The 15,872-nt window shown below is 37.2% G+C and overlaps 1 protein-coding gene across 2 annotated transcripts in view; it reads left to right on the top strand.

Annotated features, from left to right (window-relative positions):
* Positions 1 to 351: 351 nt before the first annotated feature.
* The window catches only part of LOC130990847 (midasin), a 31,720-nt gene continuing 16,199 nt past the window's right edge, over positions 352 to 15,872 (top strand). For both annotated transcript variants that reach the window (XM_057915084.1, XM_057915079.1), the window contains exons 1-34: positions 352 to 469; positions 588 to 713; positions 810 to 1,153; positions 1,553 to 1,637; positions 1,814 to 2,088; positions 2,719 to 2,877; positions 3,082 to 3,242; positions 3,527 to 3,636; positions 3,713 to 3,832; positions 4,104 to 4,182; positions 4,783 to 4,905; positions 4,989 to 5,073; positions 5,158 to 5,254; positions 5,347 to 5,475; positions 5,572 to 5,628; positions 5,715 to 5,891; positions 5,988 to 6,113; positions 6,194 to 7,942; positions 8,167 to 8,231; positions 8,317 to 8,512; positions 8,653 to 8,757; positions 8,836 to 9,141; positions 9,707 to 9,900; positions 9,995 to 10,049; positions 10,425 to 10,575; positions 11,307 to 11,380; positions 11,895 to 12,042; positions 12,249 to 12,347; positions 12,543 to 12,643; positions 12,792 to 12,881; positions 13,817 to 13,882; positions 14,199 to 14,363; positions 14,583 to 14,790; positions 14,894 to 15,762. In XM_057915084.1, coding sequence (XP_057771067.1) covers positions 609 to 713; positions 810 to 1,153; positions 1,553 to 1,637; positions 1,814 to 2,088; positions 2,719 to 2,877; positions 3,082 to 3,242; positions 3,527 to 3,636; positions 3,713 to 3,832; positions 4,104 to 4,182; positions 4,783 to 4,905; positions 4,989 to 5,073; positions 5,158 to 5,254; positions 5,347 to 5,475; positions 5,572 to 5,628; positions 5,715 to 5,891; positions 5,988 to 6,113; positions 6,194 to 7,942; positions 8,167 to 8,231; positions 8,317 to 8,512; positions 8,653 to 8,757; positions 8,836 to 9,141; positions 9,707 to 9,900; positions 9,995 to 10,049; positions 10,425 to 10,575; positions 11,307 to 11,380; positions 11,895 to 12,042; positions 12,249 to 12,347; positions 12,543 to 12,643; positions 12,792 to 12,881; positions 13,817 to 13,882; positions 14,199 to 14,363; positions 14,583 to 14,790; positions 14,894 to 15,762 — 6,873 coding nt within the window. In that variant the 5' untranslated portion in view covers positions 352 to 469; positions 588 to 608. The remainder of the gene's footprint in view (positions 470 to 587; positions 714 to 809; positions 1,154 to 1,552; positions 1,638 to 1,813; positions 2,089 to 2,718; positions 2,878 to 3,081; positions 3,243 to 3,526; positions 3,637 to 3,712; positions 3,833 to 4,103; positions 4,183 to 4,782; positions 4,906 to 4,988; positions 5,074 to 5,157; positions 5,255 to 5,346; positions 5,476 to 5,571; positions 5,629 to 5,714; positions 5,892 to 5,987; positions 6,114 to 6,193; positions 7,943 to 8,166; positions 8,232 to 8,316; positions 8,513 to 8,652; positions 8,758 to 8,835; positions 9,142 to 9,706; positions 9,901 to 9,994; positions 10,050 to 10,424; positions 10,576 to 11,306; positions 11,381 to 11,894; positions 12,043 to 12,248; positions 12,348 to 12,542; positions 12,644 to 12,791; positions 12,882 to 13,816; positions 13,883 to 14,198; positions 14,364 to 14,582; positions 14,791 to 14,893; positions 15,763 to 15,872) is intronic.

Genomic DNA, 15,872 nt, shown 5'->3' with positions numbered 1-15,872 from the left:
ATAACTGGATGAAATTAAATAAAATATACGTAAAAACTTGTTGTATTCGAGTCTTCCACGTCAAAATTTTAAAAAGTAGTAATATTGTAGTTTGAATCCAAATCATATTTACAACTTTTTCAAAAAAGATTGCGTGAAAGATATAAGTTTTTCGAAATTTTGGAAAGTAATTTTATTTTTGCAACTCGGGCATTTAAGATTATTAACCTTATAATAAAATGAATTTGTAGCTCCTTTTAAAAAAAATGAATTTGTAGCCGACAACCCGACCCATTTACAATTGGTATTGGGCTGAACCTCCGAACTCGGCTTATTTAAACACCTGCAACTAAAACCCTAAACCACTCTTAAACCCCTTTCTCTTCCAAGGAAGGAGCTTTGGAGACAATTAACATCTTCAGTAGTGAATTCAAGAGAAATTCCTCCCGGAATCAGAAAACTTTAAGAAATTAAGAAGAAACCTCAAATAGTAAGATGATATTTTTTAATCTTTTTTGTGGTTTTAAGTGAATTCAAGCAGCGTTGCAGGAACTTAAGAGAAGATTAAGGGACTTCATTTTTATTTTAAACCTTTTTTGGGTTTGCAGTAGCTATATTCAAAGTTCTGAATGGCGGTTGACGGGAGCTTTTCACTTGAATCGGAACTACGGAGGTTTCTTGATCGTTGTCCGAAGCTCAAGTCAGTTCCCAGCTTCGGTAATTTGCTAGAGAAGGTACTGAATTTTTGTATAGTATTTTAGAGAAAATGTCATTTTTGCAGCTATTGGTAGTGAAATGAATGTTAAATTATGTGTATCTGGGCGCATTAGGGTGACAAAATCACAGAAGATGAGGTGGTGCTGGCGGTGGGAGAACTGGTTCTGCACCCAAATTACACAATTCCGTTGCTGGGATGCTTCAGGCCTATAGCACAGAAGATTGTTGAGAGGAGTGTGCATTTGCTTCACTTGGTGCCGAATTTGAGGTCAGATGATGATAGTAATGCAGAAGGTTTCGATGAAGAAGAGTTTCTCAGAGAAGATGAAAATGTAGATAGTCCAGAGGTAGCTCATGTTATTGATGTTTATGTGAGAAGAAGGAAGGCCTTGCGTCTTCACGAACTTGCATGTCTCGCCTTCTGCCGTGCCCTTGATTTGATACCTTTGCTTTTGGGGTAATAAGATTATTTTGATCGATTCATTTATATCCTGGAACTTCATTATATCCCACTTTGCAATTCATTCATGCACGGGACAATGCAGTTATTACATATTATTTCTTGTTATGGCGAAGAGTGCTGGGGCTGTTTTTCCTATGATGATTGGGACTAGAATACTGATAACAGGCATGATTTGGTAAATTGTATACATTGGCTAAGCATAACATCTTATTTTAGTGAGTAAACTGCAAATGATCTAATGCTACTGTTTACCTATGCTGTGGTTGATGTCCAGTAATGTGGGGCATTTACTTTCTTCTCTTATGATCTATTTGTTCTTTTCTCTATCTTAGTCCTGTATGCTCTCCTTCTCGACCCAGATTCTATTTTAAGTTCTCTCGTTCCTTGGTGCAGGTCCATTTTAAATTATTTTAAAGTTGCTCCTTCTCCATTTGAAAGAATTGTGCAATGTACATCAGTTTCCAAGGCACTATCCGGGGTAATCTGTTACTTGAGTATTGGTTTACTAATTTTACTTACGAACACAATATTGTTGTCCGAGTGCTTCTATTTTTCTTATGGCAGATTAAGCTCATATCTTTGCGAACATTTAAAAATCTTCCTCAAACATAATATCTTTGGCTCAACATCTTTAAAACTCCCTTTGGTTTTCAGGGGCCCAGTCAGTTGTTAAATGTTGTCCGAGCATCATATCGTTTCCTTATATTGGAGCCGGCTGTCTTCACTACGTTATGGGATTGGTCCTGTTTTTTGGACATTGTACAGCAGTCCGCAGACCTTACCCTGGTTAATGATGCTATGTTAAGAAATATTTTGTTTGACATGAGATGGTGCAGTGTTGGCATTGTGTCGAGAGCTTTGAGATTAAGTTTTAAGGCATCTGCAAACCTTAATACTGACTCTGAAGAAGCTTTTAAGAGTTTTTTGCGGTAAGCTCATTTTTTACTTTTAATGCCTCTGTTTGATCTATGCCAACCCCCCTCCCCCCTCCCAAAAAAGAACAAAAAACAAAAAAACCACCCCAACCAAACAACCATATGCTGTGTAAATTTGCAGTTGCAGAAGTTTTTATTGATGGAATATTGAAGGAAAATTGTGTATTCTCATGCCGTTATGCGTATGAAGTACTCTTAGTATAACTAGCTTAAGAGTAAGCAGAAAATGTAAGAACTCGAGTTTGATACAATATGACAGCTTACTCAAAATCTACTATAAATGATTTTTTTTTTTTTGACATTTACTATAAAGGAAAATCTTAAAATCATGTAATATAGTTTTTCCTGTCTAGAACAATAAATAATACTATAATTATCTGAGCTCAAACAATAAATATTGATATCATCTCATTGAATCTAGAATCAGAAGAACATATCCAAAGAAAGGGATATATCATGGAGGATTAAGATGATGTGCCTGCAAAAGGAAATTGTTATGCTCTCAAATTTGACATTACTCTATTCTACATTGTTAAAATTGTAGCCGTTTTCAGGATTTTACTGTTAATACTTCAGTGCAAGTTTTTAGTAAGTTAGACTTCATGGTTGTACTTCTTTTTACAGTTGGCAAGAATTTTGTATGGATGTATCTTTTGAGAAAGGGGGTTGGCATCTTGAATATTTGGCAGATGACGCTGGGGCAGTTGGAAGAAAAGACAGCTCATGCTCTTCAATGACTGATAAGATTGTGCCCTCAAATCATATTAGCATGCAGGGTACAGGGTACGATTTTTATATTATTGAAGTGGTGGGCCTGGTGGCTATATTTTTTGGGTTATTTCGGTTTGTGTTTGGATGGTATTTCCTATAAAAAGCACGCTATGTACTGATACTTCTGGGATGTTTACCAATGTTCCTGGGAAGTACTTCTTTGATATCTCATATGCTATACATAACTACTGAGGTCTGAATCTTGATTTCATGCAGAAGTCCTGGAATACCCTTTGTCTTGACATCTGCTCTGAGAAAAGGTTTTGAGATGATCTCTTTAGCTGTTAGTCAGAGGTGGCCTGTGCTTCTTTATGGTCCTGCTGGTGGTGGGAAAACTGCCCTTATTTTCAAGTTGGCCCATGACTATGGTAGTAAAGGTAAGTAGCTTAATTGTTGCATTAAACCATGCAGCATCAGTAGTTTACTTAAGCTTTTCACTTAAAAAACTTGATGGTTGAAAGCACATGATCTTCGTGTGAGGATTAAAAATTATGCTATGTTCTTTGCATGAATCCTGTCTAGAGTGGTATAAATGGTGTCAAAGAAACTCTGATATTCAAGTGTGGTGAATTCTTTCAGTCTCATTATTCAATAAATTCTATATCTTTGATATTTGTGAACTCTTCTTCTGATTGTTGACATTTCCATTCAAACTACATAGTTTTGTCCATTCACATGGACGAGCAGGTTGATGGGAAAACATTGCTTGGGACTTATGTCTGCACGGAGAAACCTGGTGAATTCAGATGGCAACCTGGTTCTCTCACTCAGGTTTGAAGTTAATCATTAAGTTTAACTTACTGCCTGAGTTGCTCTGTTGTAATATGTATTACATACTTATTGACAGGCGGTCCTGAATGGTTTTTGGGTTGTCTTCGAAGATATAGATAAAGCACCATCTGATATTATATCGATCTTGTTACCTTTGTTGGAAGGTGCAATTACATTCTCAACTGGCCATGGGGAGGTATAGCTGTCTTCTGTCTCTAATATCATAGAGAATGCTTTAATTGGGGGGTGGGAGGGGTATTGATGGTAAATTGTTGAAGTTAGTTGAAAAATGTTTAGGCCTTATAACTTTGTTTATTGCTATGGTATATGTTACCTTATGTTTGTTTGCTTCCAACTCCAATATGTTTTTAGAAAATTTTCACTTATTTATTCATCGCTGTGATTGAGTCAGTCCAGAAGTGCATTACATTAATTTGATAGTTAATGCCTTATAATAAACTATGCAGGCAGTAAGAGTAAACCAAAGTTTTCGGTTATTTTCAACTGTGACAAGCTCAAATCCAGATGCATCTCGTTTTAGTGAAGGTCAGTGTTGCTTTGCATTTGATATTTTTCTCTTGTTCTTCTAGTTGATTAGCCGTGAACAATGAAAGCTCTTCCTCCATATGCTTTTCAACATTAAAATAACCTTATTTTAGTGAGTTCGTGAGCTCAAGCAGAATTCATCAACTTTTCTGTGTGTTTGAGATTGTTACTTTTTCATGGATAACTTAGATTGATACATGAAATTAGAAAGAAAAAAAAACATGATACTGTTCTCGCTGTGGTGCTTAATGTCAGCTTATGTTATATCTTAGTTTTTTCCATAACAGGGTCATGATCTGGAGATGTTAATCACTTCCGTCTACGTTACATCTGTGATGGGAGTAGCTAAATTCCTAAAATTAGATAAATTCTCACCATCTATTGTGAGAAGGAATACCTAGCATTAGATAACTTGTATTAGGCCTAGTAATTGTTCTTTTGAGCTCCGTGAAGTGATTATTAATAAATATATAATTTTAAAAGTTGTGTTATAATTGGAAGTTGCAAAAAGCTACATGATAATGTAGCTGCTATTTCGTTCTCCTTGTTTTGATGTGATGCCCTTTGCTTTTTTCTGTTCTTTTTTTTTCCTTGTACTAGGTCGGAATTCACTTGGTGCTGTTTGGAGGAAGATAATGATTGCGCCACCCAGTAAGCAGGATCTGATGAATATTGTTTTACAGTGGTACCCAGAACTGGAGTACCTTGCCCTAAAACTCATAGGTCTGTTAATTTCTCATTTTAAAGAAAAACTTGTGCTCCTTATCACAGTACTGTGTATAATTATTCTCTGATGCTTTTTGCAGAAACCTTTGAAAGGGTAAACCAGCTTACAAATTTTCAATTAGGATTGATATCATCTTCAAGTTCTAATGGGAGGTTCACTCTAAGGTAGCAGCAAATTTTGTAAATGCATGTTCTCCTTGTATGGTTTTTCGCCAAACATATGAGCTAAACGTTTTCTCTGCAATTTAGGGATCTTCTTAAGTTCTGCAAAAGAGTTGCAAGTTTGGTTTCCTGCTCTGGACATGAAACACTCACCTCTTATGTGTGCGAAAACATTTGTAAAGAGGTTAGATTCATCATGATAATTCTTCAACTTCTCCTTATGGGTAGGGTTTTTGCTAAATGCTATACTGTAATCAAGTTCTTTTCCGTTTTCAGGCAATAGATGTTTTTGCATCCTTTTCTACTTCGGCCGCAAATCGACTGGCTATCATGAGAGAGATTGCTAGGTTGTGGGGTGTTATAGCAGCTGAGACTTTGTATCCTGTTAACAAGCCTGTAATTCAGGTACTGTTTTGGCCATTAACATGATGTGCATGTTTTGTGGGCTGTCGAGCTATGTATTGGTGTATTCAGTTTCACCATTGTTTCTACTATGTTCAGGAACTGAAATCTGAGTTCCGAATTGGGCGATGTAACCTTCAACATGCTGAAATGGCAGTGAGTGACCGCATTGTTTTCTTTGGTTTATCTTATTCTGAAGTAGCTTCTTCATACAATTTATTAATACCATCCTGTTTTTACAGCCGAATAGGAATAAGAAGCCGTTTGTTGAACTCCGTAGCTCAGTACATGCACTTGAGAGAATTGCTTGCTCTGTTAAGTATAATGAGCCCGTACTATTGGTTGGTGAAACAGGCACTGGGAAAACTACTCTTGTTCAGACACTTGCCACAAGGCTTGGTCAGAAACTTACAGTTTTGGTATGTTGAGTTTGGAATCCTTTACTGCTGACTTGTTAAAATTATTTGAACCCGTAGAAGTGACAATTGGCCATTTTAATCATTGTCTCTCTTCAGAATTTAAGTCAGCAGAGTGATGTTGCTGACCTGTTAGGAGGGTTCAAACCTGTGGATGCCGGGCTTGTTTGTATTCCTCTATATCAGGAGTTTATAACTCTGTTCACTAACACCTTTCCTTCAAAGGTATCATTCACCAGAAAGTATTGTGCTTCTCTCTCCCCTTTCCTTAAAGATGAGTCTAACATACTTCTCTTTCCTTTTAGGACAATGACATATATCTTACCCGTATGAGGAAATTTGTACATGAGAAGAACTGGAAAATGTTGTTAAGAGGATTCCAGAAATGCATCAGCAGAATAGTTGAAATAAGAAAACCCAGTTCCGGTAAGAAGCGGAAGAGACCTTTAAGTGAAGAACTACTGAAAGCTTGGGAAATATTTTCAGCAAACCTTGAAAGGGCGCATGCACAGGTTAGTGCATCAGATGGAATGGTTTTTTCGTTTGTGGAAGGAGCTTTTATTGAAGCCATGAAAAATGGTGAATGGGTATTGTTAGATGAAGTAAATTTGGCTCCTCCAGAGATCTTGCAGCGAGTTACTGGGGTCCTCGAAAATGAGAGAGGGTCTGTATGCTTGGCTGAAAGAGGAGATATAGAATATATTCATCGGCATCCCAACTTCCGAATGTTTGCTTGCATGAACCCTGCTACTGATGCTGGTAAAAGGGACTTGGCAGTTTCTTTGAGGAGCAGATTTACAGAATACTTTGTTGATGATGTATTAGATGATGAAGACTTGGTTTTGTTCATTAATCAGTTTATTGATGATGACCCGTCATATAGAAAACTAGTAAGTCAAATCATGGGATTTTACAAAGCAGCAAAGGAATCAGAGGAAAGACTACAGGATGGGGCTAATCAGAAGCCTCATTACAGTTTACGCTCTCTATACCGGGGACTGGAATATTTAAAGAAGGCTAAAAGAAAATTTGGATTGGAAAAATCTATTTATGATGGATTCTGTATGTTCTTTATGAATTCATTAGATGACCCTAGTGCAAGATCAATGAACACTTTAATCTATAAGCATCTATTAGGAAGTCGATCACTTCAGTCGCTCCCTTTTCATGAATACTTGGCGGTCAAAACACACTCAACTGATAATGATATATTGAAGAGCTATGTTCTTACTAAGAGTGTCAAGGAACATCTTAAGAATCTTGCGCGAGCTATTTTTATTGGAAGATATCCTGTCTTGTTGCAGGGACCCACATCTAGCGGGAAGACTAGCCTGGTTTGCTATCTGGCTGCAATTACTGGTCATGAATTTGTGAGAATTAATAATCATGAACACACTGATCTTCAAGAATATCTTGGTTCTTATATAACTGATGCAAGTGGAAAGCTCGTCTTCCATGAAGGTGTCCTGGTAAAAGCTGTTCGTAAAGGTCAGTGGATTGTTCTCGATGAACTTAACTTGGCTCCCTCAGATGTCCTTGAAGCACTGAATCGGTTGCTAGATGATAATAGGGAACTTTTTGTTCCTGAGCTCCAAGAAACAATTTGTGCTCATCCAAATTTTATGTTGTTTGCAACTCAAAATCCACCCGGTGTTTATGCGGGTCGCAAAATGCTATCTAGAGCCTTCCGCAATCGTTTTGTGGAGATTCATGTTGATGAAATACCACAAGAGGAGCTGAGCACAATTCTGGAACAAAGGTGCAATGTTGCTGGAAGCTATGCGAAAAAAATGGTTGATGTGATGAAGGAGTTGCATTTGCATAGGCAGAGTAGCAATGTTTTTGCTGGAAAACATGGATTTATCACTCCACGTGACTTGTTTCGATGGGCTGATCGTTACAAGGAATATGTAAAATCTTATGAGGAACTAGCTTATGAAGGTTACTACTTAATGGCTGAAAGGCTGCGTGATGATGCCGAAAAAAGAGTTGTTAAAGAAGTTTTGGAGAGGCAATTAAGGGTCAAACTTTCTGATGCAAAATTATACAAGCAGGTACTTATTTGCAGTGATTATAATGTCTTGTCAATGTTGTTGCATATTGTTAGGGGTAACTAGATGTGCCTTGTTAGATTCAGTGATGGCTATTGCCTTTCTTTCTTTCTCTCTTTCCCCTGTTATATTCTTTTACTTTTGGGTGGGGGTGGCGGTGAAGGGGTTGTTGTGGTTCAGACATGACATGGAACATAAGAAAATGTGCTCATATATTTCTTTTCCAGGACGAAAAAGGTCGAGATGTCTTTTTGCAGTCCAAGGATTATAAAAATCCTGAAAGTGTTGGGAAGTAAGTATCTCTGAGGTTACTGACTGCGTGCTTTCTTTCCCGTATTACTTGAGGTTTAAGTTCTCTTATCCTTTTCTTATACCAGAATTATTTGGACAAAGAGTCTATGGAGAATGTATTTTCTGGTCGAACGGTGTTATCAGATGCGTCAGCCTGTCCTCCTTGTGGGTGAAACTGGAGGAGGGAAAACAACAGTATGCCAGTTGCTTAGTATCATGAAGGAGTCCAAGTTACATATACTGAATTGCCATCAGTACACAGAGACATCTGATTTTCTTGGGGTATGTTCTTTTACTTCATTAGGTTTTCTCTATGTTTGTTTGGTTGCCTTTTCTGTCATGGCCTCCTCCCTGTCACTTTTCAGTCCTGAAATCACATTTGTATACAGTTTTGTTCATTTTTTGGGTTTACTATTTTCCAGGGTTTTTATCCTGTACGCGAGAGATCAAGAATTAGCTTGGACTTTCAGAATCTTTGTGAGAGGCTTGCCCAGTCAAAGGCTTTTATACATTTTCCTGGAGATGCTGTATGTTGATCTCTTCATTCAATACTTATTTTCCATCTCTGATGTCATAATCTTTTTTAATAAATTTCATTCCTGCAGAAAATTTCTGTGGACATCAACCAGGCCTCTCAGACTCTCAATGTGCTCTCTCTAATTATCAAAAGCTACAAAGAGCATTCTGTGTTGAATCCTGAAGTCAATGCGAATGAACTAAAATTCATTGAAATTATTAAGGAGGAAATGTACCAGCTTCTAGAGAAGTGGCGGACAATTTTTACGTGGCAAGATGGTCCACTTGTTCAAGCAATGAAGAATGGCGACCTGTTTCTTGTTGATGAGATTTCTTTAGCTGATGACAGTGTTCTTGAAAGATTAAACAGCGTCCTGGAGCCAGAAAGGAAACTGGTGAGTAATTTATAGTTATCTTGGTATTTTATTTATCATTTCATTTATATTTGTTTTGTTGTCAGTTTCCTGTATCTCTTGAAAACATTGGAGGTTCAATCAAACTGGACATGCATTGTTAAGAGTAGTGGCCTGTAATTTGAACTTGAATGATGAGAGGGATGATTTTCAAGTACAAATTAGAAAATCTGGGACAAACAAGCCCTATGTTTGGTTTTGGGTCTGCCTATGACTAATGCAAAATTATATATGATTAAATTTTGACACATCCCCCCTATTCCTTTTCTTCTGTCCCAAAATTGTAGAGTATTTTCTTCATTAGATGTGCATTAAATTTTTGTTTTCTTTAATGTGCTCCTGCTTAATGTTGTTTGAAATCAACAATATTTTATTTTGAATAAGTTACATAAGGATGTTTATTTTTTGTTATTCTACATTTTAAAATCCTTTAAATGGATTTTCTTAATATGTTGGAAAAGGCAAAGGTGATTATAATTTTGGATGGAGGGAGTCTTATGCTTATGTTGTTTATTGACTCCTGGTTAATTTTACTGAATATCTGTAGTACTTGGCTGAGAAAGGAGGCTCTGACCTTGAGAACATAGTCGCTCATGAGAAATTTTTTCTTCTGGCTACAATGAATCCTGGTGGAGACTATGGTAAGAAAGAACTGTCACCTGCTCTTCGCAATCGATTCACAGAAATATGGGTTCCTTCTGTTACTGATATTGATGAACTTAAAAGTATTGCTAATGAGAGGTAAGCTTATCTTTATAACTAATATGTGATGTAAATATAATTCACTAATTCAGACAGTAAATTATATTTTATGCCTTAATGACTTGAAATGCAGAATTTTGGAGCCAAACCTTCCTCACATTGTGGATGTCATGCTAAGCTTTTGGGAGGTATGTTGTTTTTATTTCGTACATATTGTTTTTTTCTGTGAATAACCATATATCACACCCATAAAATATTTTCTCTTCTTTTTCCCCACCTCATATCGTTCTTAAATTAGTTGTATAATTATTTCTTAAATTTGCATATATATATGTATATATATATATATTGTCTAATAAATCTCAAATTATATATATTCTCCTTTTATCTATTCAAAACTGTGCCAACTTCTGAAGCAGTTGTAGCTCGTGCAGTTTTAAATTTTTTGTGCTTATTTACCTTTTCAAATTGTTGAATGTTTTTAGGTTTGGAAATATATTTTCCTGTGGTGCATACTGGTCTCTTTGTTTCACTTCCTCTCATATCTATCTCCTGCTTTGCAGTGGTTCAACCTTTTGCAGACAGGAAAAATTCTTACTGTGAGAGATCTGTTATCTTGGGTCTCATTTATTAACGTGTCAGCAAGAAATTTATCAGCCGAGTCTGCATTGGTACACGGGGCATTCCTCGTTCTGCTGGATGGACTTAGCTTGGGTATGTTCGCTAATCTGTCTACTAGAATATTTTATTATTAATTGCCATCACTTTACTACACACCAAAGATGGAAAAATGAGACATTGGTATTTGTGGACATATGACTTGAGAGGTTAGGGTGCTTCTTGAGAGTGATTCTACAAGAAGATAAAAAGGATTTTGTTGGAAGTAGGTTGCAATCAGTATCCTACAAAATTGCTATAAGCATGAAAGTGCGTGCTTTCAATATGCCATTATACTCTTGACTCTTGAAATCTACAATGGCATACTGATGCTCAACCTTGTTCTTGGTTTTAGATTACTATTGCCGTTGTGAAAACTTGCTCTTCACCTAGGTATATAGGTTTGTATGTACTTTTTTGTTGAGGGTTTAGGGAAGTTGCCTATATGTCATGTGAGCATATCCTTCTTGTTTGTACTCATACAGCTTCTGAAGCCAAGGTTTGGTGGAACTTGGGCTAACCTGGTTGTGTATTAAATCATCAAATTTATAATAGTGCTTTCATGGTGCTAGAGGGAAATTTCTTGGGAGTTGTATTGCTATGATTGTATGTTGTTCTATTTGGTTGGAGTGGACTCAGTGGAGTAAATATTTTTATAATGTCGTGGAGCATGTCATTGGATGTTGTTCTTAATTATCCGCAAATCTTTGATGCAATATATTTACTTGCTGCATCTAGGATGTCTTTTGAATCAGTTTTGACTTATGTCTGGGTTCTCTGTTCTTCAGGTTCAAATATATCAAAAGCTGAAGCTGCAGAGTTGAGGATGAGATGCCTTTCTTTCCTGCTGGAGAAACTCAAGGTGAAGTTTACTTATATACCCTGTTTAGGTTAACATTTTATTCTCTGGAATTTGACTGATCCTCTTTAGAAATGCTGTCAACATGAATATTTAAAATCATGCTTTTCCATGTGTTAATACCTTGAAGTCTTTTTTAGATGAATGATATTAGAAAAATTCCCATCTTCTGTCAATTACATCTGTTGTTGTTCCCATATTTTACTGCTTGGTTTCTTTGGCATGTATGTCAAGAAATACCTTTTGAGCATCTTTCTGGGAGATAGTGATTGTCCAACCAGTGAAGGGTATGAGGCCTGTGAATAGGATTTCTTACTCATTAAGATGAGCTGAAATTTTCTTGTTCAATTGAAATCCAAATGCTCAGTAGTCTACTTTTAGATGGAAGCAAGATGTATGCTATTTACTTGTTGATGTATCTCATGTTATTTTTCCAACTAGTAAGCTGTAGAATATTAGATTTTGTCTGCATAACTCAATCACTTAAGAAAATGAACCACATGCTTCCCTAATACAGGAGAGTGCAACAAGTTTTGATCCCTCGGGTCTTGATGGACTGGAGTCTTATGGTTGGGCTGATCCGGAAAGCTCTACTATTTTAACTGCTGCTGATAACATGGAATGTGACAGTCTCTTTGGAATCCATCCATTCTACATTGAGAAAGGTATAGTACTTGCGTAATTGTGTACATTTTTAATGTCATCTCCAAGATTGAATGAAGGTATGATGAACTTCAACCTTGTTCTTTAAAAGAGGTAGGATCTAGACAGTTTTTATTGATCTGTGTGCCATTCCTTGTTCTTTTGTTTGCATTTTGTGGAATTTTCGCATACTGCTTAGTGCTTAAGTTTGCTCATGGATTTTGTTCAGGTACTGATTGTGTTGTTGCAGAGGGTTTTCAATTTTTGGCCCCAACCACTCAGAAGAATACTATGAGAGTGCTGCGTGCTATGCAGCTTAAAAAGCCTGGTAAGTCCCTTTTACACTTAGTTGTTTTGGGGTCTGAAATCATATTTGTTCTCCTGTGCTTATTTATATTCTGGTCGTATGATTGTTTGTGAAATTGTGAATACTTACTGGTTAATAACTTCATATTTATGCACATCTAACTATTAACCAATGCATAACGAGGTTTCTGATATTTGATGTTTGCATGTTTGATAGTCCTTTTGGAAGGAAGTCCAGGTGTTGGGAAAACAAGTTTAGTCGCTGCCCTCGGCAGGTTCTCTGGGCACACTGTTGTACGAATTAATCTGTCTGAGCAGGTTAGCAGAGCTAACTTTTTTAAAATAATGAAAAATCAATTTTCATAGATATATATGTTGTGTTTTTGTTTTTCTCATTCCTCATGTTTCTTCCATCCCACCTGGAACTTTGAGGTTGAACTATCTTAACTGGACTGTATTGCTGCAGACTGACATCATGGATTTATTGGGGTCAGATCTGCCTGTTGAAAATGATGAAGGAATGCAGTTTGCCTGGTCCGATGGTATCCTACTTCAGGTGGGGAGACCTCTTTCTTCTTTATTATTATTATTATTTTTTTGATGAAAAATACGTGTATTAAATAAAAAAAGAGCAAAGAAAAGAAATCAGACTGATTTCCTTGGGCATACCCAAGGGGGAAGACAGCCGCAACAGCATAAGTCGAGGGCGAGGGAGGGGTTGAACTCAAAATAGAGGAGTTCTAACATAATCCGTAATCTGGGAGACTCGGTATAATTTTCTAGCTAACAAAAGAATATCCCATTTGATTGTACCTTCTACCAGTTTTTCCTTCTTGTTCTGCCCACTTGTACTTGTGGTGCCTGTCAGTCCGTAGATCAATCTTTTAGGGACGGTTAGGCAGTGCCCAAGTCAGCCTTGTCTATTCTTTGGGGCCTTTTTTCACCAAGTCCGGATGGAATTGAGGTGCAAGCTAGAACTTCATGTCCATAAGCCTCGGCATGGGCAGACTCCACTTGCCCTGGTGGTCTGTTATGTTCTATGATCACAAATTTTGCATCGTATTAGCTACCAGCAGTGTGTTTGTTTCTAGGTGGGCTCGTACTACATCAGGAGGAATTATTTCATTTAGACATCGACAGATGCCTAGTTGTATATTCCTCACTATTTTCTTGACTTCGTATGGTTTGTCCTCAAATATCAGTTGGTTGCTAGCAAACCACAATTGATTTACTGTTACAGCCAAGGCAATGAGCTTTGCTTTATGTACGATGGCTGATCCTTTTCCTTTGCTTGTAATGTATTCTATGGCGCTTGGGATAGTTGTCATATGGTGCTTTAGGCGCAGCCATTCTCGGATCAGGTCCCAAACTTGATTTTGTTTTGTATGTTACTGTGCTGTAAGTCATGTGCTGATGTATTTTCTGTTTTTGCTGAGCTTTTTTTCTTATTAAAGTTAAGAAGTATTTAAATGTCATGTACTGTTATGTCAGGCTTTGAAGAATGGATCATGGGTCTGCCTGGATGAACTTAATCTTGCGCCACAGTCTGTTTTGGAGGTACTAAATTGTAGTAATCAGCAACTGTGACATCTGCCCCCTCCTTTGATTCTATGCTTTGCTTTTGCTTGTTTTATTAAACCTTGCGATATTATGCTTTTTTTCATTGAATTTGGATCTAGATCCCTCTGCGGAGGAACTCTGGATGTAACTAGTCTTCTAGTACTTCTCTTAGTTCTTCAATGTAATAAATATGGATATATCTTGATGTTTTATGGGGAATGACAGCCTCCTGTCTGCTAATGTTTTTTATCTGTAAGCTCTTAACTATTACTGGATCCAGTCCATAGAGTTAATGATAAAAAGTGATGCTCAGGGTTTGAATGCTATTTTGGATCATCGGGCTGAAGTTTTTATTCCTGAGCTGGGCCGTTCTTTCAAGTGTCCGGCATCTTTCAGAGTTTTTGCATGTCAAAACCCTTCCTATCAAGGTGGTGGCCGGAAAGGACTTCCTAAGTCTTTCCTAAACCGGTTTACTAAGGTACACTGTGCAGTCTTCTCATTAATTGCTCTTGATTTGCAAATCTTGTACTTGAAGCACATGGAAAGGTTTTGTCCCAAAATGGGGCATCATGTTTATTCAACTTTTCTGTTCACTAAAAATACCAGTTCACTGCACATGCCAAGTTCATATCCGTGCTAGGGCAATGCCACGTTTATGTTTCTCAGTCAGTGTCACTCTAACTCGATGTTAATGCAGGTCTATGTTGATGAGCTGGTTGATGAAGATTATCTTTCAATATGTAGCTCACTATTTCCATCCCTCGAAAGATCTCTTCTCTTGAAGTTGGTTCAGTTTAACAAAAAGTTATATCAAGAGACCATGATGGATCACAAATTTGGTCAAGATGGTTCCCCATGGGAATTTAATCTCCGTGATGTGATTCGTTCTTGCCAAATTATTGAAGGTTTTTCTTTTCTTTCTGTACATTTTTCTTGACCAATTTCTTTCTGTACATTTTGATTTATTATTTGCTTGAATGTTTTTTTAATATTCACTTGATATCTCAGATGCGTCTGGGAAGTCAAAATTTGACAGTTTCTTGAGCGCCATTTACCTACAAAGAATGCGCACATCAGCTGATCGGGTAGAAGTTATTAAATTGTATGAACAAACATTTGGATTGAAGCCATACATTAACCTGCACCCTAAAGTCAAGCTCACTCCTGATTCATTGATTGTTGGAGATGTATCTATTGAAAGGTACCAGTTTCAGTCATCTGGGACATCCCATAACAACCTTAAGATTTTGCCTGGATTACGCCATTCCTTAGAAGCTATTGCCCGTTGTGTAAAGCATCAGTGGTTATGCATTTTAGTTGGTCCTCCAGCATCTGGTAAGACTTCGCTGGTAAGACTACTTGCTGAGTTGACAGGAAATGTACTTAATGAATTGAATCTTTCATCTGCAAGTGATATATCTGAGATACTTGGATCCTTTGAGCAATATAATGCCTCCCGTCACTATCATCTCGTTGTTGCTCAAGTGGAAAGGTATATGAATGAGTACTGCAACTTGCAACTGGAATCGTCCTCTGAGACTTTCATTCAAAGGAAGGATATTAGTGCTCGGTGGCTTGCCTTCTTATCTAAGATAAATAGGTCAGCAGCCTTCATAGAGAATCCAATAACAAGCGAATCTATGGCACAGTTGACTGACATTATTGAATGTCTGAAGCTGGATCTTGACAAACGAGCATTGCCTCTTTCTTGGTCTCAGAAGGATCTGGACAGCACCCTAGGTATGATTAGAAAATTGGAAGATCATCAGAGAAGTCAAAAGTCTGTGAAATTTGAATGGGTTACTGGATTACTGATCAAGGCTATAGAAAATGGGGAATGGATTGTTTTAGAAAATGCGAACCTCTGCAATCCGACGGTATGTAGACTCTACTCCTATTTCACATGTTCTTGCATTCTAGTGGGATGACTGCTTTTTTTATCCTTAGGTTTCAAGCTTATGTTCTTCATGAGGCTTTAAGTTTGCTA

The sequence above is a fragment of the Salvia miltiorrhiza genome, chromosome 1 (genome assembly GCF_028751815.1).
Source record: "Salvia miltiorrhiza cultivar Shanhuang (shh) chromosome 1, IMPLAD_Smil_shh, whole genome shotgun sequence".
Taxonomy (NCBI): Eukaryota; Viridiplantae; Streptophyta; class Magnoliopsida; order Lamiales; family Lamiaceae; genus Salvia; species Salvia miltiorrhiza.
This window is presented reverse-complemented; position numbering and strand designations above follow the sequence as displayed.